The 21,388-nt window shown below is 31.0% G+C and overlaps 1 protein-coding gene across 7 annotated transcripts in view; it reads left to right on the top strand.

Annotated features, from left to right (window-relative positions):
- kn (EBF transcription factor knot) overlaps window positions 1-21,388 on the top strand; it is a 134,359-nt gene that overhangs the window by 33,862 nt on the left and 79,109 nt on the right. For all 7 annotated transcript variants that reach the window (XM_088268181.1, XM_088268180.1, XM_088268179.1 and 4 more), the window contains exons 6-7: window positions 9,177-9,250; window positions 13,307-13,375. In XM_088268181.1, the coding sequence (XP_088124307.1) occupies window positions 9,177-9,250; window positions 13,307-13,375 (143 nt within the window). The remainder of the gene's footprint in view (window positions 1-9,176; window positions 9,251-13,306; window positions 13,376-21,388) is intronic.

The following is a 21,388-nucleotide window of genomic DNA, read 5'->3' as shown; positions in this document are numbered from 1 at the left end:
TAAAACCTGAAGGTTTGAAATAAAGATGAATGAATAAATAACATTATAAGAAATTATTTAATGAAAAAATACTTATAAATTTTGTATACTAAAAGAATTGTTAACTTTGTAATATAGCAACATAAATCTTGATTAAGTTGTAATCCACAAAGTAAACGATGAGTGATAAGGAGAATATGGTATTCTAAAAAAATAAGATAATAAATCTATTTCTGAATGTTTTTCGCAGATACTTTGTGGCACATTTTATAAACTTTATAAAATTAAACAACTTTGTTTTAACCACTTTTTTATAATTAGTACACTTAAACCTACCGGTTTCGACAAGAACCTTGTCATCATCAGGGTTTATTAAATTCCAAAACATTAAAATACTCTTCATTAGTTACATTCCCTTACAAAAAACTTCCACACACTTCGTAAAATTTCCGTACATTTAGAATTTTTTACGGAGTTTGTGGAAGTTTTTGGTAAGGGAATGTAATCAATTATAATTATTTTAATGTTTTACAATTTAACGAACCCTGATGATGACAAGGTTGTAGTTAAAACCGGTAGGTTAAAGTGTATTAATAATAAAAAAGTGATTAAAACAAAGTTGTTTTATATTGTACAGTTTAATAAATCTATCCTTATCAGAATAACAAAATATTCTGCAAACTTTAAAATCCACCCCTTTCTCAATATTCCCATGAAAACCGCCCTATGTTTGCACTTGTTCTTAGGCGATACATTTTGAATTTATCATTTCGTCTATCCTATTTAGTGTGAGGCGTATCTCCTTAGTGGACGCATGCGACTTTTGTAATGCTGGGATTTCACATTATCTAACGTGGACCCGCCACGTGGCCTCCGGATTTTGTTTGAAGAGCGATGAATGGGGGCGATACTTATGCAAATATTAGGGTTCTGGTGATCAGCTCGCACGTAATCGATTTATAAATAAACAAGCGGATATCCTAAATGACTTTGTTTTGAATCGAAGGAAGCTTTATTTTAAAAGAGTGATGGATTACTTTAGTCCAAATCCTTTAAATAATAATGCATCAAATTATTTGTGCCGTGAATACATTGATGTTTTTTTATTGTTATACCATCTATGGTATCGTCTCCGTGGTGTAATGGTTACCGTGTTTAGCTACCGTGCTGGAGGTCCCGAGTTCGATTCCCAAGGGGATGAAAATAAACATAAGTCATTTTACACTGTAATATTTATTGAATATTCTCCAGAACTGGTCCTTGGAGCGCAGGAGTTTATCATTTTGCTTTCATTAAAGTAACAATCAAGATAGAACTGCATAAGTTCGATATAGTGCCCTTTGCATCATTGGGTGTAAATAAGTGGTCAGAATAAGAAAATCTGTGGGGGAAAAATCACTTTAATTATTATGGGAATCCTGGCATTATGATATATAAATTCCTTCATTGGCTAGTTTAAGTGAAAGCTTTAAAAAAACGAAGAAAAGCACGTCTTTTAAAAGACGCTTACCTCAAAACGGTAGAAAATACACATTGACGTGATAAGAATTATGATGAGCTGTTAACAAAAATGACTGCGACAGTAGTCAATACATTTGTTTACACATGTGACACAATTAAAAAAATACTTGTCCTATTTATTTTTGTAATGTTTCGCATTTAAAAATATTTAATTATTAGTAGTAGTATAATTACCCACTGGCAGTCACCAAATAAACATCTTATAAAGTTGACAAATTAAATGTCAAACATTAAAAACCAAAAGTACTCTTATATAAACATTTTTAAATTTATTCTTAACCATGAAAATATCAAAATAATATTGGGTCGAGTTTTCAACGACAAAATGTGACATCGAAAGAATTAAGAACCGCTTTTCGTTATTTCAGAAAGTTGTTAGAAAACAGCTTGTGCTTACAAAAAACATTCCCTTAAACATACCATTTTATTCTCTTAAAAATATCTCAATTTGAATAATATCGCTCTGAATCGGATTTAAAAATCTTTGTTCACACACGATGAAATCCTTTTAAAAATGAAATTACGCTTCTTAGGGCGTCGCGCCGTCTAAGGAGAGGCGTGAAAACACATTGCCTGCTAATTTGATTTGTTAGAGACGCTTGCGGCTTCTTCAGGGGTTGGGGAAGGGAGGGGAATGTAGGGGAGTGTCGGGGTGAGTCAGGACAAAGGTGGTAGAGTTGTAGAGTGGGGGAAATGAACTTCTCGACTTTTCCTTATCCGTTCGGAAGAAACACTGGAAATCCTTGATTTTTTGAGGAGTAAGCCATTCAAAAGCTATCATATAAAATTCAAAAATAAAATTACTTAATGTGTTTTTTAAATTCTTCTTTTTTATACCTTATACGTCCTAAATAATTAAGTATTTTTTTTTTTTTTTTTTTTAATTTTATTTGTCCACCTCCGTAGTGCAATGATCAGCACGCTCGGCTACCGTTCTGGAAGTCCCGGGTTTCGATTCCCAGAAGTGGGTCTAATAAATATAAGTGATTTTTTCACTGTAATATTTATTCAATATTACCCTGGACTGATACCTGAAGCGGAGGGCTGATCACCTTTCCTTCGTGTGTTAATGATCAAGATAACACTGCGTTTATATGATGCAGTGCCCTATGCACCATTGGGGTGCGGATAAGGGTTCGAATGAATGAATGAATTTTTCTCAAATTCATAATTTAGTTTATCTATTTTAACCACAGTTGTGATTTTTTACACATATCTTGTGTATTTAATTATTATTAAAATTTACTTGGTAAATATCACTATTTCTTAAAATATATTTTGGATCGTATTTTGATACATTCCACATAATTATAAAAAACCATAATACAATGTTTACAGTGTTAATTTTTTTATTGAATTTAACAAGTAAAATATAAATAAAAAAGGATTGATTTTACCACAAAGTAATTGCTGAATCCATTTATGAATATGAATTTTAATACAACAATTAACTTGTTCTAACCCTTATCTGCACCCAATAATACATATGGCACCGCATCGTATGGAAGCAGTGTTATTTTGATTGTTAAATACACGAAGTAAAGGTCATCAGCCTTCCGCTATAGGTAAGCACCAGTCCAGGGTCATATTGAATATATATTATACTGAAAAATCACTTATATTTATTTTGACCCTCTTAGGAAATGAACCCGGGACCTCCAGTATGGTAGCCTAGCGCTCTAAGCACTACAATATGGAATCGGACAAAATTATAAATACACTAATCATTAGTTATAAAAAAATGTATCTTGTGTTTGTTATATTATCAACAAGCTAGAAAAATAGTAAAAAATAAAAATAAAACATATTAATACAATACAATACATTAGTAGCTGGAATGATTAAAATAATTCAATTACATGAATTAAATTTGTTTGATTTTTGCCGATACATGGGTATTATTTTAATTTGAGCTTTACCCTTCGGCGCTCGGTTCCCATACTAAGCGCGCCGACCCGCAAAGCGCTTTTCTTGTAAATCACCGGAGCTAACTTAGTTTCCCCGCTTATGTCTTTGCCTGGCAATTTTTCTTCGTCTCCATTCGCGTAACTTGCAACGCACGCAATTTGTTTGATACTTTCTCTTGTAGAAAATTGGGTTTAACTTTATACAGCGCAAAAATACCTGAAATTGCTTAAGAAATCTCTGCATATCGGATTCGAATACGTAAAATTTACTTCTCCATTTTAAATGCTTAAACCAAAATATAAAAATCGCTGTTTATTTCATTATCATACCCTTCTAGGTGGCTCAAAGATTGACATACTACTAACGACAAATATATTGCAAATAATATATTTGCTTTTATTTATTAAATTACACGGGCCAACAATGATTATGTTACTGAAATTTTAATGACTGATTTGGACTTAGTTAATCATTTTTATTCAAAGTCTATATAGTGACAAGCTTGTATCACGTCAAGTTTTGGTGTTACAGTCATATTATTGTTTGTATAGAAACCAAACGTTGAAACTGTATAGTAATGGTTGGTATCTAGACATGTTTTTGTCTAAGGTCTAAGGGATTCAAAAAAAGTATTTAAAATTAGAGTGAAAGTGGAAATATATAAACGTTTTAATATTGAATACTATAGCATATGTTTATATATAGCTTTACACAAATAATAATATAAACTTTAGTCAATATCAGAGTAAAAAATATCCAAAACTAAAATATCTGACGTGATACATTTATTTGCTTTCGATTTTGAATTCAGCTATGCAAAGTCCATAAAGATCAGGTATTTTCATGCCAGTTACAAAATAAAAGTTGTAAATTGTTGGCCAGTGTTATTATTAAACCAATTTACAAATATAATTATTGACGTATAATTACGACGAAGAATGTTTTCCAAAAACAGATTAAGTAGTGTAGAGGTTATATTATCTTTGCCTACTCCTGCGGGAAAGCGGAGTCATGGTTATTTGATTAGCTGGTATTTTTGTGTTCACAAACGTCGTGATTTTTTTGTATATCTAAGTATTTTGAGAAACAGCGCTTAATTACAATTCAAAGTAATTTGAAGTTCGAAAATATTATTAAACATAACATTTAAAACCCAAAAATTATTATTGATTGAGATCAAAATAAATTTGGGTGATTTTGAAACATCATATTTATTCAAAGTCACCTTGGACTGGTACAAGAAACGCAGGGCAATCACCTTGCCTTCATGCAATTAACCATCAAGATAACGATGCAGATCTCTAGGCACCATTGGGAGTGGGTTAAGGGTTTAAAAATATTGTCACCCAAAAAACACGAATTTTATTTAGGGGTAATTTATAGGGATATTAATAATAAGACTGTCATAAAAATTGTGTAGTTTGATAGCAAATCGCCTGTTATCTTTCGAATATTTTTTTCCTTGCAAGCACCCCATCTGCAGTATTAATTTTTGAATAAGCCACATGTAAGTACAAAAGTGAGCATATTGCCCCAAGTAGCCCCATTTCTCCTCACCCTTGCCCTTGTTGGCCACTAAGTCTCCTAGAATCCCCGAATATCTCTCGATACAAAGGCCACTAAGCCATTCCATTACATATTCAATTAAACAGGGAAAAATCTATCGCAAGGATTACCTTTAATAAGAGACTTAATCCTTTATCGCGAGGGGAGAGTCCCTGCGCTGTTTTGTTAAGGAGAGTCGTTAAATAAAAGAAGATTTGTTGCCATGTGGATTTTACCTAATCTTTTTTCAATAAGGGTCGATAATGCCTCTCAAAAAAGTCAACTCAGTTTTTGTAAAAAAATACTCAACTTAAAAAAAGATTTTTTAATTTATTTGCAGTCAACTCAAGATCACGGTATTTGAAAGAGAGAAAGATGTTAAATAATGTACGGTTAACATACGTTATGAATGCCTGGAGCAAATGCAATGATTTTTATATCTGAAAAGCTTGTTCTTAAGTAATGAAAAAGTGGATAGTGACATTGAGAAAATGGTGAATGCAGGGAATGCAAGGAATATAACAAATTGTTCTTTAAATAGAGCGATTGTAAGTAAAAAATATGTCCATGAAAGGTAAACTGGCGGTTCACAAAGAAGTGCTAGTACCGATATTGATGCATAGAAGCGAATTGATGTATAGGCAAAAGTAGGATAAAAGCAAAATGAACGTCATTAAAATGTGTTTCCTTTAATGAATGTGTGAAATATCGATGTAAAGCGGAATTTAAAATGGAAATTTTATAAAAGAATATAAATATGAATTAGGGATAACTGAAAATATTTAAAAACAAAGTTATTTAGGGCAGCATGGACATATGGATAACGAGAGAATGACTAAGAACGTTTATTTGGCAAATTTGAAAGAGAGAAAAGAACGAGGAAGATCAAAAACGACTTGGCACGATCAAAACAATCAAAACCTAAAATCTGGTGGTGTCAAAAGTATGCAGTGTCAAAAATCTGGTTATGTCAAATATCGTCATGAAATTAAACAACTTTGTTTTAACCACTTTTTTAACCTACCGGTTTCGACAATAACCTTGTCGTCATCAGAATTTATTAGATTCTAAAACATTTAAAACATTAAAATACTCACAATGAATTATATTCCCTTATCAGCAACTTCCACACACTCCGTAAAAATCCTAAAATAAAATAAATCTTGTTTGGGATTTTTGCGGAGTGTGTGGAAGTTTTTGATAAGGGAATGTAATTAATTGTGAGTATTTTAATGTTTTAGAATTTAATGAACCCTGATGATGACAAGGTTTCTTGTCGAAACCGGTAGGTTAAAGTGTACTTTTAATAAATAAGTGGTTAAAACAAAGTTGTTTAATTTTTTAAAGTTAATAAAATGTGCCACAAAGTATCTGCGAAAAACATTCAAGAAATGTCAGAAATTAATTTATGTATATAAAGGAAGCTTAGAGTGCTTTCCATACTCGGGAAACGGCGTGATGATTGTAGTAGCAGTAGTATTTGTGGTTTACTATAACTAAAGATATTTTAATGTTATTTTAAGTAATGCGCTATCAGAACATTTAGTAGTTTAGAATAATATTAACTTGACCTTTCGAGTGCCCCACCGCGCACAAAGGCTAAATGCAATATACCTAATCCATTCATTGTCTCGTACTCAATGTCAGATTATAGAAACGGTAAGGTATCCTCAACATATAAAATTCTCAACACCTAAGTTTATACGATACAAACTTTATATTTTTAAAAATAAAAATACAACAAATAATAAAAGAAAATTTCAAATTATAAGAAATAATAATAATAATAAAACAAATAATAACCTACGATTTTCAACAGCAACAAAAATCTGACCCATTGGTCCAGAATTCAGATATTTATTCTTCTAACCCTTATCCGCACTCCAATGGTGCATAGGGCACTGCATATATATAAAGCAGTGTTATCTTGATCGTTAACACATGAAGGAAAAGTGATTAGCTCTCCTCAGGTACCAGTCCAGGGTAATATTGAAAAAATATTACAGGGAAAAAATCACTTATATTTATTTGACCCCTCCCCCCCTGGGAGTCGAACTCGGGACCTCTAGAACGGTAGCCGAGCGTGCTGACCATTAGACTACGGAGGCGGACATTTACATATTCATGCCAGTATCATTTTTTTTTAATTATTTTGGTTTAACAATTGGTTTTAAAAAAACTGAGTGTGGTCTTAAATTTATTCGCGTATGGTATATAAGGACGATATATATGTATAATTTGACAGCATATTTATTAATAAATTAAATTGAATGAAATTCAAAATATCAAACTAGGTAAGTACTACATTTTTATTGAGACCATATTACATATTTCAATAAATATAATACTTGTTTTTACCACTTAGTCAAGTGGTAAAAGAGTGTTTTTTTTATAATTAAAACTTTTTATGTTAGGGTGTGATTTTTTCATAATATTGTTAGAGCAGGTATTTACTTTAAATATGAATACGATTTTCATTCTGTTGCTCACCTCTGCTTGGCCGCTTAACGTTCACCAGATCCCCAAGTGGCGAATTTCCGAACCATTTAATGATCTGAGTAAAGTGTAATTACATTTTACGAGTTACACCTGAAAGGAGGATAAGGTGAGCCAACACACATGAAGGAACTACGTACAACCACTTGAAAAGGATTTGCCAGAATACGTCGGTATAAAGCTAATGTGACAGTCACATTGATTCATTATAAGATAGAACCCCTATTCAGGCAATCTAAAGGTTATTGTGCATTGGAAATTTGATTAGTTGGAAAGTCGATTGAACGTTTTTTCAATATAAATTACACACATGTAATTAAAAAAAGACACGGGAGTAAAAATATTAAACACTAATAATAAAGGGTTAAAACTAAATAATATGGAGATTTTTTTATATGAGGAAAGCACTTAAAAATAATATTCCTCTAATTAACAACCAAATAAATTTTACATATAGTCCATTGTTTGATTCGACATCGGTTAAACACGATTCGTCAATATCCAATTCGAACCCCGCCCACTCCTTTCATCCTACAAGTATATAAGTTGATTCGATTATAGGCCTAATTTTAATGTACGTTTAACCTCGGCTCGTAACGCATGTCTGTATTGAAAACTATAGTGCATGTTGGTCTTCGGGTCGACCAAAAATCGCATGTGTTAGACATTTTGTGTAGTTTTGAGTGTGTAAATGGTGCTATGGTGGTGAAGGGTAGTATTGTTTGCATGCTGTGTTAGTGATTGTCCTGACGAAAAGACGGGTACGTCTCGAAACCGGTAGACGTAAAAATCTCGGTGAGTGGTTATATACTAATTTTATTAACATTTTTGTAAAAAAAAAAAATAAGTACACACATGTGTCCGCCTTCATAAATGCGTACAAGGTTCGATTTTTAGGAGTCAAAATAAATTATAGTAAATTTTATACTTTTCTAATTTCTGAACTAATGGGGCCACAATCAGCCATACTTCCAAATTTATTGAATTGAACCCAAATGTCGGTAGTGTAAGGGCAAAGGGGTGTATCTGTCTCAGACCAAATTTTACAGGAGATCAAAACAAACTTGTGAAATTAAATAACTCATTTGTTAAATGTATATTTATATGTACATATCTCAATAAAACTGAAAAAGTATTTCAACTACAGCTATATCCCTTTGCCAGATTATGGAATACACTATTTTAAACATTTTGTGGAACAAACTTAGAAAATGAAAAATTTGACAGATATACCCCTTTGCCATTACTCTACCGATGTAAAAGAGATCCTAGACTAATGCATATATACAAGTTTCAAAAGTTAATGCAAGCATGGATGTTCCCGCTTCAGCGCAGGGGTAGGCAGAGAGAATAGAACGCCTTTGCAAACATATTTTGTCATTTGCACATTCATGCATAATTCATACTTCATCTTCTTCTTCTTCTTCTGTGCGTGTCATGTCAGGTCCCCCTGACGCGCCTTTCACTTGAGAGTAATTATCCTTGTCTTGGGTAGCTCTAAACAGCGCCTCGACGGTCCTGATCCCCGTCTAATCTTATGTATATATTCCGGAACCAGGAGATCTGTCTTATATGTGTGTGTGTGCCCATGCTGCATATTCTGTTTCTTTTTTTATATGTTTAATATATAATATAAGGGATCCCCCACGGTTACTACAGTGGGCACATTCTCCCCTATCATTGATACGCAGGATCATTAATCATTGGATTTTTCTTTATCTTTTCAGCCAATCATGTACGAGGGACAGGACAAAAATCCCGAGATGTGCCGCGTCCTTCTCACGCACGAAGTCATGTGCAGGTATGTTTATGTACAAACAGCATTAATACAATACAATGTGTTCAAAAATAGTGATACGCTATTTGTGTTATATCGTGTGGCTAATGTGACAACAATGATGAATCTCGGCTACCAACCATGACGAAATTCAAGGAATGTTAACATCAATCTTTTTTTTTTAACAGAAGAAAAAATGGCAGATTCAAAATGGTGGATATGTGCCTATGTACAAAAGAGTAGGAAATAATTATGTTTCGGTAGTGTTAAATAATTATTTGAATACTTGTGAGGAATGTTAACTTGAACCATTTATTGTAACTGCAGACAGTTGGTAGAATTCCACATCGCATTTTTGGGTAATATATCCAAAATTAAACAAGGTTTGTTGGATTGAATTCTACATTTTATTTATGTATTATGTATTGAGACATCATCAAACACTCGTTTGCTTGATAATGTCTTAATAAGACGAAACGCGTCACGTATTAACATATACATTAATAAATGTAGAATTCAATCCAATAAACCTTTTTAATTTTGGATATATTACCCAACAATTTAACTTTAATCTGCTTTTGTTAAAGGAAGAAAAAAATTCTCATGTAAAATGGTGGACATTGATATGCACAAAATAGTGAAATTCTCAAATATATTTTATTATTGTGTTACATTATCATTTCAACCCTTTCAGATGCGGAATCCATAGAAACACGTTTATTAACAATGTTACAATAAAGTTTTTTCTACAATTTTATTAATACCGTTAATTTTTTATTAACTTTGTAGGATAACATGATATTTAATAACTCTATCTACATACTAGCGTTTTTTTTAAAAGAAAAAACGTGTGAATGAAAGGCTGAGATAAGTACTATCGATAAAGGTATGATGAGATGGTTTGGACATATGAATCGAATAAGTGAAGAAAAAACGATTGAACGAATATGTATATGTAATAATATGTAGCTAAGGAAAAGTTGATATAGTCACATATTTGAAATACTTGAAAGTGGACAATTCAAGAGTCGGAAATACAGGCGAAAATGTATGAAAAAATCCATGAATGTGAAAGAAGCGAAGAATGTTTGCAAGGACATAATGGCGTGACACTATTTTTTTTTTCGCAATTTTTTTTGATTTATTTTTAATTCATGTTTAACTTGGTAAAAACCACATTTTCTTAAAATCTATTGTGACACATGTTTCGATGGATTCCGCATCATTTTCAGGCGCGGGATGCATCGAACACGCGTCACATTAAGTTTTAAGAAAAAGTGGTACTGCCGAATCAATTCATGAATTTTTCGACATTTTTATTTTTAAATTGTTAATAGTACGAAACATGCAATACGATAATTGCCATATCGCAATACATATTTTAATGTTAAAACACATTATTGCATAAATTAAATGTCACATTCCAATACAAACACGGAATCATTTTAATTGCCGGTGATCAATTCGAGTAGTAAGAGGGTGGATCATAAACCTCTATTCTCGGAACCATTACATTTTACTGCCCTTCTTTACTCCACGCTCTATATGTGTGTACATACGTTCAACTCATACGTAATTCAGGGCATCATCTTGCCATACACGCATCTGAATATTTAATTCCCGAATATTATAGAAAAATAAAGTTTTGATATGCCTACACCATGCAGGATTCCGTATTTCACCGTGAAGACTGGGGTCAGGTAGTGTATGGTATATCTGGCCGAAACTTTAAGGCTTCGACTTTATGACAGTAGTCCTCTGAAGCAGAGACTCTCAATACATATTTTAATTCAGATTGTAATTAACCTAGTCGTATATTAATTTTTATTACGAATTATTATCCCTTTTAAAATATTTTTTTTTGATGTGGTATTCATTTGATCACTTAAAATTAGTATAAAATAGAGCCTTTGATACCTTTTTTAGTTATGCTGTTACAAGGTTTGGTCACACTAATTTTTCTTTCATTTAATTTCGTTTTTCTAATAAAACACGTGTATGTGAATGTATGTCTGTGTTTTAATGAGATTGGTTTTTGTATTACTGAATATAATGAAACGAATAATAATAATTTTTAATATTGAAAGCATTAATTTTGTGGATCATATTCATATATTATTTTGAGAAATAAAAATACTTTGTATTTTTTTATCCCCTCACATTTTTATTAACAACCAACTAGTTTCGGCAACAACCTGTTTTCTTCTTCTGCCTTCTTCAGGGTTTAATTTAGAACGAGTAATTATAAATAATAAATTGTGTTGGGTTGTAGTCCCGTGGTGAGTGTCGCGGACTCTCTGTCGGAGTTTCTCGGTTCGAACCCACTACCACAATTTGATACCTATTTCTAACAATGAGTCGCTTAGGCTCACAGAAATAGTACGAAATTGAAATATTTGTGTGAATAATAAAAACACAAATATTTCTTGTTTTTTTAAGAAAAATGTTTTTAAATATTTTTTACCTCGACTCTAAATTTGCAAGGCCTGCAAGATCACTTCCCCTCGTATGATTTACTGCGCGCAGTCGATTGGTATTCCCTGTTATGGCACTAAGAGCGTTCCCTTTCTACGGCCAGCCCTCACGAAGGGCAAAGACATTGAGTGAATAGGCAGAGGACAGACTCCCGGGGGAGCCGCTCCTCCCAGGGGCCTGAGTGGGGGAGGGTTGTAGGGGTGAGGGACGGAGGGCAGGGGAAGATTTGTAGGGGTAGGATGTTAAGCGTTCATGTTGAAGTCGCAAGTAAAGTAGGTATAAATAAGGTATTTTTTATATCATCGATTTTAATTAAAAATATTAAAAATGCGTTCCTTCAAACGAATGTGTGGAAAAATTGATGTATGGCAGAATTATTAAAAAGATATAAGGCTGAATTACATAATGCATAAAGCTGATTATTATAATAGTCTTATTAAGGTTAAAAGTTTTTTGATAATAAAATACAATTTAGTTGACTCTAAAAATCAGTGTTTGATTTTAATATTTAATATATAACTAAGTAAAACATGGAAGGATGAACGCAAAGTAAACGCTGTTGAAATGCGCTCGTCAGGAAAAGTTATGGAAAATCATTATATGACAGATGATGAGGGTATGTATGAGGAGATGCATGAACGTGGAAGAGGCGAAGAATGTTTGCAAGACAGAGTGTTGTTGCGTTCTATTTTCTCTGTCTACCCCTGTGGGGAAGTGACGTGGTGGTTAGTTAGTTAGTTAGTTATTATTTGACAGAATTAAAATTTACCAAATAAAACTCAAATCGAAAATGGATTGATATTACCACAAAGTCAATCAATGAAATAAATTTATATTTTTATTCTAGTACTCGTGAGAGAATCATATCATATTCTATTTTTGTTTATATTTAAAATTTACAATAAGGTACGTTTTATAGCTTGAAAACCGTTTTCTACTGATTTTAGTATTAAAATTTATTCACAATATTTTTAGAATTCAAATTTACATTTTGCTAATTCTCAATTTAGAGTCTCGGTAGAGCTACCCAAGCTCTTTTGCTTGACGGCCGATTTTTAAAAAAAAATATTGTTGAGTAGAAAGTGTTTTAGTATAAATCAGGCTTGAAGCAATTAGCATTGAAACCGGTAGACATTATTATTAAGTTACAATAAAATATTTATTGTGATTTTAAAACAAACTTATATTTTAATTTTGTAATTTATTACCATGAAAATATAATGTGTAATATATATATATATAAGCTGTAGTATATATATATAATATAGTTTGAACACATGAAATTTGACCATTCTAAATGTTATTTTATCAAAATAGGTGCTAAATTTAATTTATTAAAATTAGAATATTTCGATACAAATTTCACACTTTTCATTATTGATACTATTTTATGAGATGTGCAATCATGGTTGTTTATAGCTTCTTCCAATGGGACATCGGTGACATTGATTCATAATGAGTTCACATGTGTTTTTAGTTAATAGTTCCGTTTATAAAACATGTGACGTTCACTTGTTTGAACATCTTTATTAAATATACTAATAATTTAAAACTTTTCGTTATTATTTTTGTATCGCTGACTTTAAATGTTTTTCGTTGTTTCAGTCGATGCTGTGATAAAAAAAGTTGTGGAAACAGAAACGAAACACCTTCAGACCCTGTTATTATCGATAGGTAAGTGCTTTAATATTAAAAACGTTTAATAATGTAAACGACTATGGTGTTTTAACATTATTTTTTGACATCTCAACATAGATGAATAATAATATGGAAGTCTGGGCATTTACAGGGCTTACGATCTTCATATGCTAAGTGATCACTTTACACACTTGTAAACATTCACAGATTCAACCCATGACTGACAACCACACTCATCAAATTTTTGAAACTCAAAACTCCTACATTTTTCATTGATTTCATGACGCTGTACATAACAGTTCACAACAGCCATCTTTTTAAAATCGAAAATAAAAATATATTGATCAAACTTGTAACACCAAACTTGTAATAACCATCTATGGTGAAATGAGGAAAACTTTTATTAAGCAGAGACTCTTTCCACGTGTATGTGAGGCCATATTCTTGAGAAACGCGTAAATTTTTTTTAAAAATTATTTTGGCCTATTATTTCACCCGTTTATTTATGTAAAACATTTTACAATATATGACGGTCGTAAAAGCTGTACATGGTCAGAAAATTTTGTTAAAAAAATCGTGTTTACCCTTAAATATTTGATATAAATAGAATGTTTTGTTTTGTTCCATACTCATCCTCATCACCTTTAAAGGTAAACACAGACACAATGCATTATTCAATAATTAAAGAACAAAGTTCTTTTCTAATACGTCGTATTCAATGGCTCCTATTGGGTGACTTTTAAAATCAACTCACAGGAAAAAAAACGCGGAGCTTTTGGCATTTGACTGAAACAAAGCATTTTTTCGGTAAAAATCCCGGCATAAAAGTTTGGCAGTACGCGAACTCTCATACAAAAAACATCGTCTATTCAAATTTCCTCTTCCGCTTTTAAAATGCCAAAAAGCTCCATTATTATTATTTGGAACGCCAAAGTTTTTGAAGCTCCCGCCTCCCTTAGCTACCGCCATCCGTTTCCGAATTAATTTTTTCACAGTGCTGTTTTCGAATCATTCAATACCCGAAAAGTACGTTACGTTCGCGCTGTTAGTATTCTGTTTTTCTCTTTATACCACCGGACTCGAGTTGGAAACAAATTCGTTTCCTAGCCGCGATCACAAGCTATTCAGAAAAATGTTTTCTTTCCTTTAAAACATGTTTTCTATCGGAGATCCTAGTCGATTCAAATATTTTTTTAAGTCGAATGCAAATCAGTCTAAATAAAATATTAACTATTATATATTGATTTGGCGTTTAATTTGTAGAACTCCATTTTAAGTTATGTATTAATTTTAAATCAAACACAGATTTTTCGAGTCCATTTTAATTTATTTAACTCCATTTTAATTTATGTATTATTTTATATCAAACACAGATTTTTATTAACTATTAGATTGAATGCATTCGAAATGCGATTTTGGAAAAAAATAAGAAATGTTTTCTATCGGAGATCTTAATCGATTAAAATATTTTTAAATCGAATGCAAATCAGTCTAAATAAAGTATTAACTATTAGATTATTAGATTGTATGCAGTCGAAATGCGATTATGGAACAAAATAAAAAATATTTTCTATCGGAGATCCTAATCGATTAAAATATTTTTTTAAAGTCAAATTTAAATCAATCTATGTAAATACAATATTAACGATTAGATTAAATGCAGTCTAAACGCAATCATTGAGATAAAGTCGTGGCAACACGATGTATGATAAATGTTGAAATGTGAAAATAAGGAAATAATTTATTACTGAGATAAGCATTATCTATAAAAGTCCAGGCGGTCCACGTCACAAGAGACAGGAAGGATAAGGAAACAGACAGATCCTCGGATCTATAAAAAGGAAGAACTAGAAGATAAAGGTGCGTTGAGATTATTTGTATGTGTGAAACAAATAAGTTTGTATTTTAATATCTTAATATTTAATACCTTACAAAAAATTTAAAAAAAGAACCGGTTCTAACACTTTTTTTTTTCAAAAAAAAATATTTCTTCATTGTTACAGCGATGACCACTTTGTGGTTATATCCGTTAATTTTTTATTTAATTTTACCTGGTAAAAACCACTGTTGCTTAAAATCTATTGAGACACGTGTTTCGATGCGTTCAACATAATTATCGAACACCGTAAGGTATTTACAGAATTTAATAATGATGCTAAATGCATCAAAACACATGACACGATACATATTAAGAAACAGTGGTATTTACCACGTAAAATAAAATAATAAATAAAACCTTTATATTATTTCATACAAATACACTTTTGGCGATTTATTTTTTTGCTAACACATTTATAAAATAGCATACGCACTATAAACATTTCGAATGCATCACTTTACTTGTATTTACAAATAGAATATGATATTATGGTAAAGTAGTGTACTCTGCGATCTGTATGAACAAAGTACATGGTAACGCGATACAAAAACTGCCTTCATACTTTCTGAAAACGTGCGCAGTAAAAACCGGAAAAACCTTATATGTACATACAGTTCAAATACAAGACCTTTTAAACTGGTATGAATCAAGCTATACTGATGGTAATGGTTTGTCATGTAAAACCTCATGCATTTTTTATAATTTATTTTGTAAGGTTATTTGATCTATAAAATAATTTAGCATTCAAACTATTTTTACTAGCGTAGTTAGAGACATTGCAACAAAAATGAAATTATATAATAAGGGATCAATTATGTATCAAATCCAAAACATGGCAATCTATCATGGAAAATCAGTTAAAAAAATTAATATAGATGCATAAATGAATAAAAAAATCATCAAAATTGATATAATCATAAAACATATCAATTCACCTTCGTTCAACGCTTACAAGTGTACATATATTATATACGTTATAATTACAGGTATGTATCTACGAGTATAATAGTAACATAATTATTTTTATTATTTTTATACACATAATCGGAATCAAAAATTTAAAAGCATTTTTCATGTGTATATATATATTTTGTAGTATTGTAATACAACACTCTCCTTATCATTTATCGTTTACACTGACTAATCCCACTAAAAAATCTACCTCACTTTTGCTGGTTTCGGAATACTATGCCTATGATTGACCTGATGAGGAAGTGTTTATTTCGAAACCGCTAGTTGTGAAGAAGAGATTTTAAATGGTATTCCACAAAGTGAATGATGAATGATAAGGAAAGTAACACTCTTCTTTTCATTCGTAAATATGAAATAGTGTTTTTAAGTGGTATCACACAAAGTGAACGATGAATGTAAAGAAGAGTGTTATATTACCCACGAAGTTAACTGTGCTTTTAATGAGAAAAGTGTTTCACGTGTAGTATGCACGAAAAAAAAATGAAAAAATGTAACCATAATGCATTATAATATGTCATGTGTTACTTGCCATAAGCGCATTTAAATATTGTATTATAATTAAATCAATTTAAATTGAAATAGATCATAGCTTACAGTATATTTACAATACATGTATAGTAAGTACTATTGATAAATAGCATCAAATTTGATTCGTAAATCGGTATTTTACGGTTTAACCACTGTGGTAGGTAGTTCCTCTTTATTGAAAATAATTTTCGTGGCAAAACAATACATTCGTGATTCCCAAGAGTCGATCAAAGCTTTTAACACAATATTTGGATATTCAATGCGTTTCAATTGTTTTCATATGAAAGCGAAAAAATCAGTTGGGGTGATGTTGAGCCGGCTAATCAAGGAAACAATGTGCTTTTCAGTGAATACGTCCTCAGATCGTGTTATTAATACGGTGTTTTATTTTGTCATTTAGCATATCAATACCATCAATAAAGGGTGAATGCATGATTCACGTACGTAATTATATATTATTTATTGATTCGGCATTAACTTTGTGGAATGACGCGTTGATTTTTTTAATAAAACACTTGTTTTATACCATTCAATGAGATTTATTGCATTAAATTTCGAAAACTAACAGACACTTTCATCTCTGGCGTTTTGTTCCCTCGATCGTTCCTTTTATTACCATATGATGCAAACTTTCTTGTGTAAGAAAATTTATAAACTTTTATTTAAAAATATATTTAAAAAATGTTCATATTATGTTTGTGTCCAGTGTGTTTATAAAAGTAAAAAAAGAGCCTTTGAATTTTTGAAAATTCCATTGTAGGTATGTCAGTTCGCAAATTACAAAAATTACGTTAATGTTGTATTACCAGGGCAGCATGTATCTACATGTCCGTAAACACGATGTGAACATAATAAGCTTTGCAATAACATCAGTAATTGCATAGTAAGGGCGGGTTTAGTTTGTGCACGCGACCGTCACGTGGCCAAACCTTGTGCACAACATCCCTCATCCCCTTCCTGCTGCCCTGTTACCGCATTTGGTAAAGTCAATATAAAAGAACATTTTACTCTGATTAATCCTTAATCGTCTTTTTCCAGGAATAATCAGTTGTGTTCAAATATATGTACATTATTAATTATAATATTTTTTGCAAAACATTTGAATATGTTGTGAATAAAATAACTGGTAAAATTATAAGCTTCATTAAAATTGAAAATCAGTTTATGAATTGATTTGGAAAGGATCTAACATATATTTAACATAAGGGTCTCAAGGCTAACTCAAATCAATCACAACTCACACACGACGTGTGGATTATATGATATACATATAAGTTCCGAAGATTTCAGAAGTGTGATCAATTATGGGTAGAATGGTGATACAGTGATTACACGTATATAAAGTGATCATATTTCCCATATATCAAATTATTTAAACAAAATACCTGAAAATAAATCAACCAAAAATAGTATTTCGTGAATATATATGTTAACTACTAATTTATAAGTTGAAAATAAAATACTATATTGAGTAGTAAAAATACATAAACAAGATTTTAACATAAATATATGTATGTTTAATTTTCATTGTACGTTTAATGTAAAAATAAAATAATTTTTGCTATGAAATAAATAAAATCGTAAATTTTCTTGGTTAAGTTGTTTATTTTGGACATAATGAGACAAACTGTACTGATGTAATTATTGATGAAAACTTGTTTGGAATCAAGTCGAATAATGACTATAAATGACAAATATAGTCCATTCCTAAACACAATAAATCTTCGTGATATATATGATATATTCATAGATTTTATCATCAAATGAACTTATGTTCATTTGATGATAAAATAACCGTAATAAGTATACATATTTAAACATAAATTTATTTCAACTCAAGAAAACCTACTTGCTCTAAACTTGTCAATTAAAAACTGTATGAGAACATGTTTTCAAAACTGTATGAGATTTTTAAAAAATGCGATTGCCATACAGATAATCAAAAAAGAAATACAAAATAATCCTTCCCAATTAAAAAAAAATGAAAAAGGTATATTGTGTAAAAAAATTGAAAAAAATCAATTGAAATATATATTAATAACTGTAATAACTGTAATATTATATTAAATGGTATTAACGTATATTTATTTTAACTCAAGAATACCTATTTGCTACAAACTTGTTATTTACTGTTATAGAAATTTATTTAAAACGAATGGGATATGATTATTTGATGTGTTTTTCAATAAAACATTAATATTTACATAAAAACTGAAAGATATATTTTTTATATCCTTGAAAAACCGAGAAAAACATTTCTTTAACAATATGCAATAATTTTTCAATAGATTCGACAATTTCAAATGCAACGATATCATTATCAACAGTCACGTTGATATTTACACTACCACTCCTATACCCGATATAATGAAAACATACATATAAGAGTAGAGTTGGAGGGTAAAGTGCAGCAACCAACTAAAGTAATTTGATAATTGAATTTGTGCAATAGCGTGCAAATGATACCGCACGTAGAGCAACGGTACCGCAAATTGTAGATAGCCCATTTTGTAAAAGCTACGTTTCAATTCACAATAGAAATCCGGCAGGAATAAAAATTTATCGAACCGCAAAATTTTAATTGATAAATACAATTTAAATTGATTTAATCTTTATGAACAAAATGTAAATGTTTGTTTGGTCAATATTTCAAATCTTCTTAAATTATTCATCGATTTCCTAGAAATTTTGAAACAACGTTGCATTCAAATATGCACGTGTTTTATATACCTGTACAGGTATTTTTACATGTAAAATGCTCCTTTACATTTTTTTGCCACAATGGCAGCACCATTTATTGAATACAATATCAATCAACTCAATACTAAACCTTAAGGCGAATAGCGTTATTCTTAACAGCTTATAAAATTTATCATTTTCAATGTTTTTTATTGCAATTTTGCTTCATAAAATTTTAAACATGTAACAAATCTGTTCTAACGCTAATGTTCATTTTTCATTTAATCAGAGTAAGCTGTAGCAACGCGTGGCCGAATACAGCTAGTAGAATTCTCTATTGAAGGAATTGATAAGTTCTTAATGAATTAAAAAATATATAACATTAATTTCCTATAATTTTTAAAATGAACAGATTCATTTCCTTAATCTGCGTTTAACGTAATAAAATAAAATAAAAATATTTTAGATAAAGTTAAATTTTTATAATTAATTGGTTGTCAATAATGGGTAGAATTGGTGAATGTTACACGTGTGTAAAGTGATCACTTAAACCAGCTTCAAAACTTCTACCGGTTTCAAAACGTACCCGTCTCTTCGTCAGGACAATCACTAACACAGCATGCAAACAATACTACAATGCTTTGGTGCTATACAAGTGCTATGGTGACGAAGAGACGGGTACGTCTCGAAACCGGTAGACGTAAAAATCTCGGCGAGTGGTTATATACTAATTTTATTAACATTTTTGTACAGAAATAAATAAGTAAAAATGACTAACCACAAAGTAAATGCATTAAATATTAATTATATTGAGAATACTGTTTTTAACGTCGCGTATTATAATCATTAAGAATTACAGCATTTTAATAATGCACTTCAATGCTTTAACCGTTTATTAAATGCAAATATTAGAACGGTGGAATATTTTTATAGCATATTTTCAATGACAAAAGTTGTATAAAGCATTTTTTTTACTTCTTTCAAGTGTTACATATCGCACTCAATCCAATTAGTCGACTTTATAATGCAGTGTGACATGGTTAATTGTCTTGTGTTTTCAATATCATATATTTAAACTGGGGTAATTAATGTGTTGGCCTAGAGTAAGACATTGAAGAAAACAGTAGTTGGAATAATACAAGTTTATTTTATGCAGGTTTATTTTTATTATTTACTTATATCACATACTTGTCCGCCTCTGTAGTGTAATGGTCAGCACGCTCGGCTACCGTTCAAGAGGTCCCGGGCTCGATTCCAAAGGGGGGTAAAATAAATATAAGTGATTTTTTCACTGTAATATTTATTCAATATTACCCTGGACTAGTACCTGAAGCGGAGGGCTGATCCCCTTTCCTTCATATGTAAACGATCAAGATAACACTGCGTTTATATGACGCAGTGCCCTATGCACCATTGGGGTGCGGATAAAGGTTTAATTATTATTATTATTATTGTTATATCACATATGAACAGATAATTCTTCGCGCAAAATAATTGAAATAGTAAAAAATCTACAATTTTATCTTCTTGGAAAAGAAAAGAATATTCTGTTTGCAGATCTATTGATGTTTGTAATTGATGTGGCATATTTTTCTTATATATGAAATATGGAAAAATGGATATCCAAGTACTTGTATATTCGGTGACTCAATTACAAATAAGATATGACTGGTATCTCTCTTTGCTCTTTTTTGATAATCTGGAATGCAAAGTGGTTGATAATTAATGACCAATAACAGTCCCTCATCGATAATTTCTAAATATAAGCTACCCAATTTGGTAGACTAGCTAACTAACTAACTAACTAACTAACCATCACGCCGCTTCCCCGCAGGGGTAGGCAGAGAGAATCGAACGCCACACCACTCTGTCTTTGCAAACATTCTTTGCCTCTTCTACATTCATGCATCTCCTCACACATACCCGACGATTATTACGACTCCTGACCCAGCCGCTTTCAAGTTTTTGACATACTTGATTGTGCCAAGGTT

Source organism: Brachycentrus maculatus, unplaced genomic scaffold (assembly GCF_059751285.1).
Source record: "Brachycentrus maculatus isolate JH-2025_06_01 unplaced genomic scaffold, ASM5975128v1 h1tg000315l, whole genome shotgun sequence".
Taxonomy (NCBI): Eukaryota; Metazoa; Arthropoda; class Insecta; order Trichoptera; family Brachycentridae; genus Brachycentrus; species Brachycentrus maculatus.
This window is presented reverse-complemented; position numbering and strand designations above follow the sequence as displayed.